This window comes from Poecilia formosa, unplaced genomic scaffold, assembly GCF_000485575.1.
Source record: "Poecilia formosa unplaced genomic scaffold, Poecilia_formosa-5.1.2 Scaffold95, whole genome shotgun sequence".
NCBI classification, from domain to species: Eukaryota; Metazoa; Chordata; class Actinopteri; order Cyprinodontiformes; family Poeciliidae; genus Poecilia; species Poecilia formosa.
In genome coordinates, this window is record NW_006800034.1 from 2,064,352 (window position 1) to 2,078,812 (window position 14,461).

At 35.2% G+C, this 14,461-nt stretch overlaps 2 protein-coding genes across 4 annotated transcripts; both read right to left on the reverse strand.

Annotated features, from left to right (window-relative positions):
• Window positions 1–170: 170 nt before the first annotated feature.
• On the reverse strand, window positions 171–6,085 carry LOC103142345 (5-hydroxytryptamine receptor 3A-like). Of its 2 annotated transcripts, XM_007558374.2 has the most exons (10): window positions 5,802–6,085; window positions 4,970–5,136; window positions 4,390–4,434; window positions 4,025–4,134; window positions 2,857–3,026; window positions 2,390–2,550; window positions 1,985–2,195; window positions 1,287–1,469; window positions 712–785; window positions 171–534 (listed from the first exon to the last, which is right to left on the reverse strand). In XM_007558374.2, the coding sequence occupies exons 1-10, from the start codon at window positions 5,839–5,841 to the stop codon at window positions 298–300; spliced, it is 1,398 nt and encodes a 465-aa protein (XP_007558436.1). In that variant the 5' UTR covers window positions 5,842–6,085; the 3' UTR covers window positions 171–297. The 2 variants fall into 2 exon arrangements, with proteins under 2 accessions (XP_007558436.1, XP_016529891.1); XM_016674405.1 differs by lacking the exon at window positions 5,802–6,085 and having other exon boundaries at window positions 4,970–5,691.
• Window positions 6,086–7,084: 999 nt separating this feature from the next.
• On the reverse strand, window positions 7,085–12,526 carry LOC103142346 (5-hydroxytryptamine receptor 3A-like). 2 transcript variants are annotated; one of them, XM_016674407.1, is made up of 10 exons: window positions 12,378–12,526; window positions 11,097–11,546; window positions 9,624–9,668; window positions 9,430–9,539; window positions 9,152–9,321; window positions 8,900–9,039; window positions 8,594–8,804; window positions 8,371–8,499; window positions 8,193–8,260; window positions 7,085–7,682 (listed from the first exon to the last, which is right to left on the reverse strand). In XM_016674407.1, exons 2-10 carry the CDS (start codon window positions 11,181–11,183, stop codon window positions 7,419–7,421), a joined length of 1,224 nt encoding a protein of 407 aa, XP_016529893.1. In that variant the 5' UTR covers window positions 11,184–11,546; window positions 12,378–12,526; the 3' UTR covers window positions 7,085–7,418. The 2 variants fall into 2 exon arrangements, with proteins under 2 accessions (XP_016529893.1, XP_016529894.1); XM_016674408.1 differs by lacking the exon at window positions 12,378–12,526 and having other exon boundaries at window positions 11,097–11,642.
• Between the last annotated feature and the right edge of the window lie 1,935 nt (window positions 12,527–14,461).

A 14,461-nucleotide genomic window follows, 5' to 3' on the forward strand; every position in this document is an offset into this window, starting at 1 on the left:
ATGTTTCTTTCTGTTCATTTTGTTGACGTTGGCTTACTTTCAGTAAAAACCCCAAATTCAGTTTTCTCAGATCATCGTAAATCTCGGCCTCATTCAGCCCATAATGCTGCTGAAGTGTTAAAGAAACCTGCTTGCTTTAACAGCAGAAGATGCCATGGCTCCAAATCATTACTGACTGAGGAAACGTAACGGTACGACTGATACCTACTGGGCATTTAAATACCTATATCAAAACAAGTTTACTTTTCAATTAGCATAAGCTAAAACTAAAATGTTTCTGAGCCTGAAACAGAAACCTTATTCGTCGGCAGAAGTCCAGATGGAAAACATGAGGCCCAAGAACAAGCTGGAAGCTGTTACATAGAGTATAAAGTAAGCTCGGTTGATGATGTTAATCTTTCTGGTCCAAAAGCCAGGCTTCCCTTCCTCCTTGGCATTGTTCGCAAGCAGAGACAGCATCCTTGTCAACTCCTTCAGTCCATCTGAGAAGTTGACAAACACCTGCAGCTGCTCCGTCAGTCGGCTGCTGCAACCCTGGGAAGATGATGACCCGGTTAAAAACTGAGATTCTAAAAATTATAATTAGACAGCAGGCCACTTTATGAGCTTTTTTGTTTTCTGACAGAAAACTATAAGGAATGAGTGTGAGTTGACGCTGAAATCAAAACACTTTTGCTCAAGCAGTCTTTCCAGTGGGGGTCTAACACCAACCTGCCCCAGGTCATTTGGCATCTTGTCTGCAGACACACCAAAGATACATGAACACCCAGACCAGTTCTTCTCTTCTAGAGGAAACAGAAAAAGCACATTGTGCCTTCAGGTTTGCTGATTAGAATATTTGGAAGGCAAAAGATAAGGACTTTCTTCCTCCAACAGACTGGTAGTCTAGTCCTTCATTTGTGTTGTAAGTGTTTTTCTATATAGAAACATAACATTGTTTTTACTGTAAGTTTTTAACAAGTGTAAAATACTGAAACTTGAAGTTCTCTTTTACGTCTTGACCAAATTCAGAACAGTTTTCAGATTGAAATGAATCGTCTCAGTTGGATCCAGATTGTACTGAACATGTACAGAAAATATCAGAAAGTGTTTTTAAACAGAATTTTTAGTTTTGTTCAACTAAATTTTGTATTGGTGCTAAATTTGTGTTTTACCTGACATTTTCTTAACCTGTTGGTCTCAGGTTGTCATTCACAATGAAAGGACCCAAATTTGGGTCCTCTAGTGACAGACAGGTTAAGAGTTTACTAGTTAAAAGCCCAGAGCACATAAGCTACTCTTCTTACCTTTCTCACAGCTTCGGTAGTTGGCGTTTCTATCTTCACTGTCTGCACAACCGTCTTCCAAACTGTGTCGTTTGTTCCTCTCATTTTCCTGGGATTCAGACTCGATGTCCATCAGATGCATCATCAAAATCGTCTCCAGGAGGCTGAGGAACATCAGCGCAAAAATCCCAATGCAGTAGACCGCTGGGGAGACATTATTATAAAGATGGTGACAATGAAGAAATCACCACTTAAAATATTTGACAATGCTGCTGAAACAAGTTATTCAAAACTTTAAACATAAAATTAAGCAGTGGGAAACAAGTTTATCACAGTAGTAAACTGTTAAAAAAATTATCCTTATGTTTCATTCCCATTTTCCACATGACTTTGAAAGATAGTCAACAAATGTTCAGCTGTGTTGAGATTGGGGATCTGGGAAGGCCATTCCAAAACCTTAATATTAGCCTGGTTAACATCTTCCAAAAACAGTTTACGTATTTTTACAAAACTCCTGTATTTTACAAAATGAATATTTTGAATATTTTTTGGTTTTAACTGATTGGAAATTGTATGTTGAATCCATTCTGGAAGGAAAAAAGGCAAAAAACTTTTCATTTTTATCTTTAAAACTTCATTGCATCTTCCCAAAACATTGTTTTACATCATTAAAATCTCAGAACCAATGAATAGAGTAGAGCAGGACTTGATCCACTTACCAATCAGCGGGATCTTGTCTGACGATGACGGCAGAATGTCATTGAGAATGAGCTGCATCACGGTGACAGCCAGCAGCACCGTGACCTTGAAGCTGATCTTCTCACCTCCTCTGTCTGAGATCAGGAAGGAGGACAAATCCAGGCACAAGAAGAAGAGGACAGGCAGCAGGAAGTTGACGATGTAGAGTATAGATCTCCTTTTCATATAGATCTGTAAAACAGATGTTTGGACATGTCATTGTTCTGGTTTCTAGATCTACTGTGAGTTTAATACTTCACCAACTCACACTAATTCAGTCTATAACACTCCCTAAGCTGCTATAAATATGTTAGGATTAACAATATCCATTATTTGAAGAAAAGACACAGACTGACTGTAAACATATGAAGCCACCAGTTACTTACAGTGTAAATAATTGTGTCTTGCTGGGATCCAAATGGTTTAACCGTTTTGTTGGTAACTGTCATTTTAACAAACAACCACTCGTACTGCGTTCTCATCAACTCACGTGACCAATTAGTAGTCACTGAGGAGTTCAAGGAATATAACAGGTTAATTTCCTCAACTGGAATTGAAGAGAAAACAATGTTTTAACCCGGGGAAATGGACACAGCATGCAGCGGTACTTTAACAGCAACTGTAACAGCATCAATGCGAGCAGTTGGACAATAATCTGTCTCATTATCTCATCTAGAAGTTAGTGATTTAAAATTGCTGGTAAATCCTCAATGTGCTAAAATATCTCAATAAGATAAAAATCTGGTTCGAACTATGTGTTGTAAAGTCTCACGCAATCAGCACTAAAGTACTAGTAATCACAGAAATTAAAAACACAATTGAAAAATAGAAGAACAGCTTAAAACCGACTTACCGGAGTGAACAACTGATTTAATTGAGAGAGTGCAGCTCTGAACGTCAAATGGGAATTTAAAAACCTGCATCATGCATGTGCTGACCAACACCTGGTCATTCTGGACTAAGACTGTGCCATTGTTGGTGATGGTGAGGTAAGGACTTGGAGGGGCTTTGTCCCTTTCTGTCCTGCAAAACAGAAATATTTCATTTATGATACATGCAGTCAGGACAAAGCAACACTTTGTCAGCCAGCACCAGACTGTGGATATTGTAACTTTCATCTCTTATTTTTCCACCACTGTGCTCTTTTCTTTTGGTATGTCAACCTATGGGGACATTAACCAGTTCACACCCATATTTTGTACTTATGCTATCTTGTCCTTTCCTACTCATTTTGTTCATGAAGGAAAGCTTTAAACCCAATATACTTAAATTACTTTCTCTGCTGATTGTAGTCGAGTATTTTGAAACATATATGAAGAGAAACAGTGAGATAATCATTCTAAGTTGACAAAATTGTGACCTTTTGGCTTTCCGTAGTCCAGTACTTGCTCTCTGCTGCATATGTAACTCACTGTAAGCTAGATGTCTTTCACAATTATACGGTAAGTTGCATATATTTTAAACTCCCTGCTTGTCTTTGTATATCAGCCCCTCTTTTCCTGTGAGTTTTGTGATCACAAACTCACATTATCATGTGACTCCTGCGAGTTTCTGTTTGTTTGTTTTTTCCTTCCCATTCCTGAGTAGCTGATTCTTCATGCTGACTCTCCAAACAGCACACGGTAGTGCAAAGTGCCTTAAAAGGTGCCATGAAAGTTATCTTTATTTACTTATTTTCTGTTGACAACAAAATACAACAAATCTTCGGCTCATCTGATTTATTCTTCATCTGAAATCCTGCACGAGATTGTAATGACTAGACTGAGATGATTCAGCCACCAGAGTCACTTAGAAAGGTTCTGACCCCTGGGGATTTTCCACTTTGCCTTGCTGAGGACTCATTAGGACTTTGCCACTTTGAGGACTCATTAAAGGGCTGCATGAGTATTGTGTTCGTTGTCTCATGTGTCTGACAGATTTTCTTGTCTTTCCATTAGGTGCAAAAGTTATCATTTAGATGTTTGGTATATTAGTTTTGTTTAAACAGAGCAAGTGCATGCATATCCATACAGTACACTTACATTTCATCAATGGTGAGATCTGGCTTCCACAGAATATCTGTGGGAATTGTAACTTTTGTGATGTTACAGAATTTACTGGGATCCCAGGAAATGAAGTCATTCTGCCAGTGCTATGGAGAAAAGTAAAGAATGTGATCACAAATTTTAATACTACACACAATTTGGAAATATAAACATTTGAGAAAGCTTGAGGTCCAAAATTGGGTCAAAGAACCTCCAAAAGCAGTGTTTGCGTTGACCTTAACTTGAGTCTCCACTGGAGAAATCTGACATTCATTTAAAATGTCATACATTCTACAAATTTCATAATTACCTTAATTATAATTTTGTTGCTCAGAGAAATATTAATAAAAGATAATACTCACCATAACTATCCAAACATATGGTACAAATGTCTGGTCAATCTCTCTCTGCAAACAAGCATATTGGTGAAGACCAAAAAAATAAATAAATTTAAAGTGACCATTATGTTTTCAAATTAGGTGAATTAAAAAGATATGTACTGCATTTTCACTAAAAGGTGGCACAGTAACAAAATGTTTTTCCTTTGCTAGTGTAAAATAAGAGAACACAAAGAAATATGTAACAGCTGAAGTATTAACTTTTTCATTCAGTTTGCACACAAGTTATCATTTAATAGCATATATAGCTGATACATGTAATTAGAAAAGAGTTTGAAAATGCTTCTGCAGTTATATTGCAATCATTTATTTTTAGCTATTTCCTTCTTGTGACTGTTTCTGCAGACATTTACTATTTTGAATTCTTCAATAGGTTTGAGCACTTCAAAATATTAATCCTGGCAAATGTTAGACACAACAATAAAGGTATATCGTCTGAACTGACAAGGTTGGGTTATTGTAGTGAAAGTTGAGGGAAAAGAAAACCTAGCTTTGCACATATTTATCACCCAGATATATGAAATTTGGTAATTTCCCAACTTACCACATCCAGGATAGCGTACAGCAATACTTCCAGATGGACCTTTGTGGCTTTTCTGAAGTCTTTCACAGGTCGGGTCAAGGAAAACAGATCATTGCCTCTGTTCAGGTTCAGGTAGTTTAAAACCTCCTGATAACTACACACTCTTTCAGAGGAAGCCACTTCTACAACTTCAAACACAAAGAGACAAAGAAAAATCCAGGCACAATGGCAGAAAAATGCAAACATTTCTTCTATAGATTACAGCTTTATCTGTGTTATTTACTTGTGATCTTGAAATTAATTCATAATTTATGAGTCTCTGCTGATCAGTACAGAGAGAATTCACATTTTATCAATTAAATGTCCAATGTTTGAACATAAATGTGCACTTATGGTTAACCACAACAATGCTTTTTACATTCCCCGGAGTCTGACAAAACCCTCCAGGTCTGATGTAGTTACCATAAGTAAGTACAATACCGCAATGGTAAGAAAATATAAATAAATTAAAATCTATTTGTAAAGTATAAAGGAACCTGTCTCTATGGGTAATTAATGTTTAAACTATTTTCAGCTTTACAAGATAACATTACACAGGTTCAACTGTTTCAAAATTTCTTTGTAAAAACCACCACCACCAAAAACAAACAAAAAAAAAAACCCTTAGCTTCATAAAATAAATATAATTTAATAGGGGATGGAGGCTGCTTCTGCTAGTAGAGAAATATTGCAAATAAAAATGAGAGCACAGTAGTCTAGAAAGCAGATTCTATAGTAACACAATCCTGACATATTATTCTAAGTTTTTTAATAATAATAGTAATAGTAATAATAACAAGAATCATAATAATACCTATAAGGACGAAGTGAAGAATGAAGTCCCTCAGCAACATTTCTATGAAGTCCAGGCACTACGATGGTTGAACAGCAAGTGTGCAAATGAGATCACTGCAGAAATATTATACGGCCAAATCTTTCATAGGCAAGGGGTGGGCAAACCTCATCCCTAATCAAATTCTATGATATGATGGGTTTATTTGTTTATTTATCAGTATAAACATGAAATGCTTACACCAATATCTGGCGCAGTTAAGATTCCAAAAAGTAGATTTTTTTTTTTAATTAGAGAAAATTGAAAAGTGGAGGAAAATTTGGTTTTTATTTGGTAGTTTTACAACTTGGTTCATACTTGAAAGATAATAAATATGGTTGAAATTAAATGAATTTTTACAGCTTTTTTTTTTGTACAAAACTTTATTGTATTTTTAAAAATAAGAATAAGCAATTTATTATCCGTCTTATTTAAAGACGGATCAAAAGACAGAGATCTATGGAGAGTGAAGAGTTTTAATAAATTAATGACACAGTTAAATAGTTATTACATAAGTTATTTATTGTCATTTAACACTCTTCACTCTAAGAGTCAGGACATACTGGAGCAGGAGTTTGGTATTAAGCTCTGAAAATGTAAAAAACAAGTTTATCCCTCATATGGTTTATATGTATATAACACCGGATGTTACTTCTGGTGAAAACTTCGAAGAAAACAGGAAGTGGTAGAAGGATGATGGTTTGTTTTTGTTTTTTGGACAATGTGTAGCTGGCTCCACCAGAGCTCTCACAGCATCACATAGTTCATAAAATGTTGTGTGTCATTCAAACATGTTGAATCCATAGTTTTTCTGTAAAATCACAGACTATATTTTTCCTCAAAACGCCACATTCGGACCTTGTTGCTCCAATGCCTGAATCAGACACTGACTTCTTCTTGACTGATATCTGATGAGCGCTAAATGGCTGAATTATGAATATATCTCATGTAACTTACATTCGCCGCTTCCATGATATTGAATGACATCGTCTGACCAAACTTATTTTACAAGTGATTTTAATTTAATATCTAATGGAAACACTACAAACACGAAATTGCTTCTTTTTTTTCCCCAACATTAGCAGAATATAGATTAAGATTTGTACACATTTGTAATGGAAATGGAGCTAGAGACAGAAACGCAGCGTGTTCAACACATAACAAAAAAAAAGGAGGAATATTTACAGGATGAAGCACAATTTGAGTTACAAAGACACTTATTTACCATTTAGGATTAATAGTTTTGTATTTCTATGGTACTACATGCTAATTGTTTTAATAGTACAGTGTAGCGCACATTAATTGCTGTTGGTATTAACCTAATATGATTCATCTTTACTCCACCCTCATTTTCCCATCACACACATATGGTTCTATGTGTCTTATCACACTGTATGACTTTCATTTTTATGTTACATCCATCAACATTTAATAACTGCAATGGCTTGACATGCTAAATATAGACAATCTAATTGTTGCTTAATAAGTCGCACTGTTTGAACCTGTTTTTATATGTTCAAACATTTCACAAACCTTCAGTTTGTGAAATGTGTGTCATTTGTTAATAACAAAGAAGCAAAGCAATCTCTACATGTTTATCTAATATGGAAGTGTTTCATTTAAGCAAGTTACATTTTCAGCTGCTGCCCACATTGAAAATATTATGGCTAAAAATGCAGTGATGGATATGACATAGCATATTGCAAAAATCTTGTTGATTCTATCAGCCAGTTTGGTCCAGTAGCCTCCCTTTTCTTCCTGCTTATCGGTGTTGAGAAGAGTAATCATTTTCTTCATCTCTCTCAGTTCATCTGAAAACATCTCCAGTGTCAGTGGGCCCTCCGTGTGTTGGATGCTGGTATCCTGCAGAAGTAGTAGAGGTTATTCAGAAATGCTTTGAACGGACCCGAGTTAACCAAATCGATCAAATTAGAAAATATACTTCATTTATGTGTTATTTACTGAATGATTAGATCAAAGCATTTTCATGTGTTAAAAAGATTCAGATCTAATTTAATGCCGAATATGTGGGAAAACATCAAAGTGATATATCGACACATTTTTCATATAATTTTCTGAGCTTAAGTGATTTTGCCCAGATGAATAGTCAAAAAATTTCCATCATTACATGAGCCGTAAGAGTTCAAACCAAAACAGACTTGCAGCTGTTTTGCATCACAAACATTCTTTACTTTTTCTTTTACTTTTCAGTTAGTCACATAAAATCCCAGTAAATGACGCTGGTGTTTGTGATTGCAACATGTCAAAATGTTTAAAAAAAGATCAAGGGTTATGAACACTTTTACAAGGTAACAAGTTGAAACTGATTATACTCCTAGCTGTAAACTAGGACTTTAAATAAAGACTTCTAACCTCTTTGGCTGCAGATCCCCTTTTAAAACCTAATTTATCAATCAAAGATGCACCGTATTTCTTCATTGCTGTGAAGATGTAACAGATGTAAAAACAGTAGAGTTTATTAAACTAAAATTGAATAAATCTGCATGAATATTCAGTTTGTATAATCTGCCAATGACTTTCTGTTTTATACCCTCCAGACTTGGGTCTTGGGCTGTTTCGTCGTCTTCTGATGCAGAATCCTTCTCAATCAGATAGTTCACAAAAATGGTCTCTATGAGGCTGATCATCATCATCGTAAATATCCCAAAACAGTACTTCACTGAAGGGGTTAAACAGCATTCGTTATTTAACACAATTATGCACGGCATTCTAGAACTATAATGTCATGAATGTTTAATTTTGAGCTTCATTACTTATAAGTGGAATGCTGTCGGAAGAAGAGGGCAAAATATCGTTGAGAATAAGCTGCATGACTGTGACGGCCAGCAGTACAGTGATTTTAAAGCCAACTTTTTCACCGCCTGTGTCTGACATGAGGAATGACACCAAGTCCAGACACAAGAGGTAGAGAATAGGGAACAAGAAGTTGACAATATAGATTACAGAACGCCTTTTCACAGTGATCTGTAAAATGAAAAGGTGAGAATTAAAATAGGGACAAATTCTTGCATTGTAAACAATTTCCTATTACATGACTAAAAAAGAAAAAAAATACTCACAGGAAAATATAAATGTCCAGTTGAATTCCAGGTATGGACTGTCATGTTGCAGAACAACCACTCGTATTGCGTTATTATTTTCTGGATCCTGTTTGTGTATGTTTTATGGCCAAAGCGGCTTTTCAGGTATAAATCTTTTGCTGAGGTGAAAAGAAAAATCAAGTGCAAGGTTTCTCAGCAGGAAGAAAAAATAAAATGCATGTGGCATGTTTACAATTAAACATGGTGTAAAGTTGCCAAAAAACTACTTACAATCATATATGTTTGAGACGAATGTGATGTTGCAGATTTGCGTATCAAAAGGAAATTTGTTCACTTGCATCCTGCAGTTGGTCGTCACCACTTGATTGCTGCTAAACTCTGTCTTGCCATTGGAATTAATCTTGAGATTGGGACTTGAAAGAGACTTTTCCTTTTCTGCCCTGTAGGAAAAATGTACCTCAGTCATCACATACAATGTTCTGTCTCAAAGGTCCTTGACTGTTAAATAATAAATATAAATCAATCATATACTGAATGGATAAGCTTACATATCCTTAATTATAATGTATGGCTTCCACAAAAGTTCACTTGGAACTATGATTTTGTCGATTCCACAAAAGTCATTTGGAGACCACTTAATGTAGTGGTTGGTCCATTCCTACAGAGGAAAAAGAGAAAAGGCAAGATAAGGTTAACAAACATAACTTCATATTCTAAAACATATCTTTTAGGTACGTCCTACCATTTTAATGCCAAGATGAGTCACAAAAGTCTGGTCAACCTCTTTCTGGTCAAACAGAATTGAAACAGAATGAATGAAGAGATTGCTGACAGCTTACTGTACAACACTCAAGGAAAATGTGATCAAAATTAACTGCTACGAAATGTTAAAAGTAGCAAAGTGGCTAAATTGTATTGGTGTAGTGTTTTTCACATGTCAAAAAACAATTTAATGTAAAAACGGGCATAAAGACATGAAGATAAAACAGCATAAATGTAAGACATAGCTTAAATCTTGTTAAAAGCCAGGCTGAATAAATGAGTATTCAGTATTTCAGTTATTTAATTCATGAAGGCAACACATTCCTTAATCTCTGAGGATGCATCCCTTTTGATTTTTGAATATTAATGAATCATCAGCACTAAAACAAATTCACGCTGGGGTATAGATACAAAACATTTCTAGGGGGATTTGCAGACAAATTCAGTCCATTCTACCCGTTCTGTTACCCACAGCGCCTTCTAGTGGCAGGTGTGGAAAACTAAAACAACAAATACTTGTTTTGCTTTTTCTGCAAAAATACTGAGAACCTATTTTGTAAAGTGAAAAAAAAAAAATGTTTCTCTCATGAGTGCAGTGTGTAACTGATGTCCGTCAACAGTTTTTTTTATAATTAAATTAAATTAAATTATTGTCTGGGGTGATCTTGGTGAGAAAGGGGAAATAAAAGGTTGGCGAATCACAGTAACACTCTCTCATTATGTTGGCTGGAAATGTTACCAGGCAGAGTTACTGCTTCATTTTATGAAAAAGGAAAAACAATGTGCAAGCTGAGAAAAAAAAAGACGTGAGGGGAAGGGCTTAGCCCATAAAGGGTGGAAGTTTGATTGTCAGGAGCTGTGTTCAAAAACGAGAACAAGATGTTTGTGATGGAAGCTTGAAATCTGAACCGAAGAGGGTCAGATTTCACAAAGAGTGGAGGATGTTCATAAGCAAGCAGGATTATTTTGATTGCGAGAGTTATCAAGAAAGTACCTCTATGAATGGAAGACGTTTATTATTTATACAGCAGTTTTTTTATCTGCTTTTGGTTTGATTCCCAGCTCAGAAATCAATGCACTGCATCTTTCTTTCAATGCATTTTGTTTAGCTTGTGAAGTTAAACCAAATGTGGAGGAATAACCACAGGGCAGCAGAGCTTCCTGGATTATAATCAAGATTGGCTTTGATGTCAACACTAACGTTGCAGGAGCTAAGGCTGTCATTGTTTGATAAAATAAAATAAAAACTACACAAGGTGTTTAATTTTTTTACAAAGCAGCTACATAAAATAACCAACTGGTTGTACTTCAGCGCTATCTATCATAAGAAATACATAATTTAAATGTTTTTTTTTTTGTTTTCAAAAAAACTGAAAGAGTTAGATACGTTTCACTTGTAACAACCTCTCTCTTGATTACTTGAATATAGTAGAAAAAAAACATAGCGACTTACAACATCCAGAATGGCCCAGGGATCTAATGTGAGATTCACCTCAAGAGGGCGGTTTTCTTTTATGATAGGCAGGCCCATGGTGTACATAACATTATCTTTGTTCAGGTTAAAGTGTTTCAGAATGTCGTAATCTGTACATTCCCCAGCTGAAATATCAAAAATAGTTGGAATCAGTAAAAGTATCGTTTTAAAGTATTTTGTGTTATTGATTTTCACATTAAGTAATATGTTTTGGCCTGAGATAATGTTTGCAAATACGTTAATGTAAGTCTTTCTTCCCCTCCCACCAAACCAGTGGAATAGCAAAGATTATTCTAGTAAAAATATAGCTAAATGTACTGAATCTGAGTTCATTTACAACAACAATGTAGAAACAATTTTCGAAAAAACAGATGTATTAACTTGTACTTTGTGGCTGCTTTTGTCCCTCCATATTGGCAACGACTCCACCTGTGGACAAGAAAAACTCAGGCATCGTTTTTTTTTTTCAGTGCTATAAAAATACAGTTTATTATCTATCTGAATCAGAAGACTTGATCTTAGAACATCACTAATCTACTTAATCAGCTTCAGAGCTTTGTAAAGCAAAACACTTAAACACAGAACAGCTGCTGGGAGCCAAAGAACCAACTCTGGCAGAACCACAAAGGGATCCGGAGGCTCCAAACTCAGTGGCATTAGTCTTATTGTTATTAAGGCTAAAAAGTTCAATGTCATCTGTGATTTAATATCACATAGAAAATCTAATAGCTGTTATACTGAATATTTGTTGCCAAATTTAGTCAGATAGATCTACACTGCAAAGACACAAAATATTACAAAGTACTTTTGGTCTTGGTCTGGTCTTCGGCAGATTATTTCACTTATGACGAAACATTTTTCCTCATGTTATGAATTAAATAATCTACCAGTGGAACTAGTACTTTTTCTACAATTTCAAGGAATTATTGACTCAAAACAAGGTCCTATATCTTGCTTAAAAGTCAACTATAAGTTACTTTTGTCCCGTTTCAAGTGTACTAAAATATTTACGCCGCAAACTAGACAAAAAATACTTGGTTGTAATTTATATTTTTGCAGTGATGTCTTGTTTGGAAGAATGAAAGCGGAGATTTTTCTTAAAACTAGACTCAGAAGGAAGCGTATATAAAATTTACAGAAAATAGATAAAATAGATAGAGGAAAATCCTGAAAGTGATCCATGCCACTATATATACAAAAAAGCACATTTAAAACAACAGACAACATTTACATGCACTCTAGGAAAAAGTTTCAACTTACATGGTAAGAGGAGCAGAAAGTACAGATTTGTGAGCCTCATAACTGTCGGACTTCAGTGTTTGTCTAAATCTATCCTGAGAGTTATCAGGGGATTCTTCGGTCTGAACACAACCAGAACATCTGAACACAACCAGAACAGAGCAGCAAATGTATTGATGCTAAATTTGCCTTTCCAAATGAACAGAAGCTGCCGGAAAGGGCCAACACCCTAAGCACTCAACTGTTTATGTCATAAAAGGACTTCTGTCCATTTGAGCAGATAAAATGATAAAACCATGGCTTTTACATTTTATGTTTCAACTGATTGACAAAGTATTGCTGAGAAACACTCCAGTACTTATCATCAAATAATTGTTGCCTTCAAACAGAGCTACTTATTCTTACATTGTCAATTAAGTCGTTGTAACAGTTCTTAATGTACTTGTAAGATAGTTATTCTTTCAGAATTTTTTTCAATTGCACTTTTCTATTGTGCAGTTAAACGGGCCCAAAATTCACTACACAACTTTTCTTATGTTCAATCCAGCATTGTTGCTCCAGATTTTTATTTCTGAGAGTGAGAACAGAAAACAGCAAACACAGGCAATAAATAACAGAATAATGTGGTTGCATTAAGCATGGAGATCAAAAACATAAAAAATCTGGCTGATTTTGAAAGTTATTTTGCAATTTTCACTCCAGATCTGACCAACATTGGTGTGAGATTTCTTTCATTTCCCCTAATATTTGACTTAAGAAATAACTTTTCTGTCTTTGGGAGCCACTCTGAAGTAGTGGTTAACCAAGTCTTAATTTTTTCAACTGCTGCAATACTATATATTTTTTCTTTTTCATTTGTTTTCCACGTTGGTTTAATAGTGACCTGTGTTTGTATAACCTGCAGCCATTTGGATTATTTGCGTTTTGGTGGACGCTTGAAGCAGAACTCAACATGACGCTGCCACCCCAATACGTCACAGTTAGGATGGATAGAGCATTCTCCTTTTTCTTCACGTTACAATGATCATATGCCCAAAACAGGTCCTATTCAGCTTCATCAGACCACAGAGTATGTCTCCAAACATTAGAATTATCAGTTTAATTTTTTATAGGTATATGTTTGAGTAAACTGAACATTGTTCTTTAATTTTATGAACTACGGACAACATGTTTCCAAAATTCCAAGCAAACATTTAGTAGATGAGAAATGGTCAAAATAACAAAAACTAGAAAGAAAGACAACAGACAATAGGTGCAATTTATTATTAGTTTAATTTAGAGAGCGCTTCCACATATGTCACACCTTTAAAGTATAGCACTTATACTGCTATTAAATTTATGTATAATTCATATAAATAATCCAAGTATATCTGGGTGCCTGTCAATGTAAATGTATAACCTCTTAGCAGGAACAATAGTAATATATGTTTAGTAAGGGCTCCATTATTGGGACAGTAGTTAGTAAGAAATGTTTAAAATACATACTTATATCACTTTTGAGCTATTTCTCTGCCTCTTTTTGCCTTATGAAGATACACAGCAAAAAGCCATTATTGTAGTTCTTTGCACCTGACAATGTAACACACATATTGCAATTTGAGTCTCACACTTTTTTGGGCTTATTAAATAGAATCAGCTGCAAGAATTTTGTGAATCAGAAATGCCACAAACAACACAGATAGCCTGGAACCAACATGAAATTTACTTAAGCACTAATTGATTAAATAATTCATCAATAACAACTTCATGGTGTTTTTCTTGTGTCACCAATAATAATAATCTGAATATCTGATGCCATACTTGACTTACTAATCAAAGTGAACCACCAGCTACATGATGAGATATGTTGCTTTCTCAGATCTCAAGATTAATATCTGGATCATTCCAATGAATCTGATTTTGAGAGCCACACTGAGAAGACGACAGATAAAAACAAAATGGCTGCCAAGACATAGAAAATGGAAAAAATCTTGTCTATTTTCTTGGCGACTCTGGTCCAGTAACCATCCTTCTTCTCTTCAGACTCTTTGTCAAGGACACTTCTTTTAATCTCTCTGAGCTCATCTGAGACTTTCTCCATGGCCAGGAATAACTCAGTCAGTTGG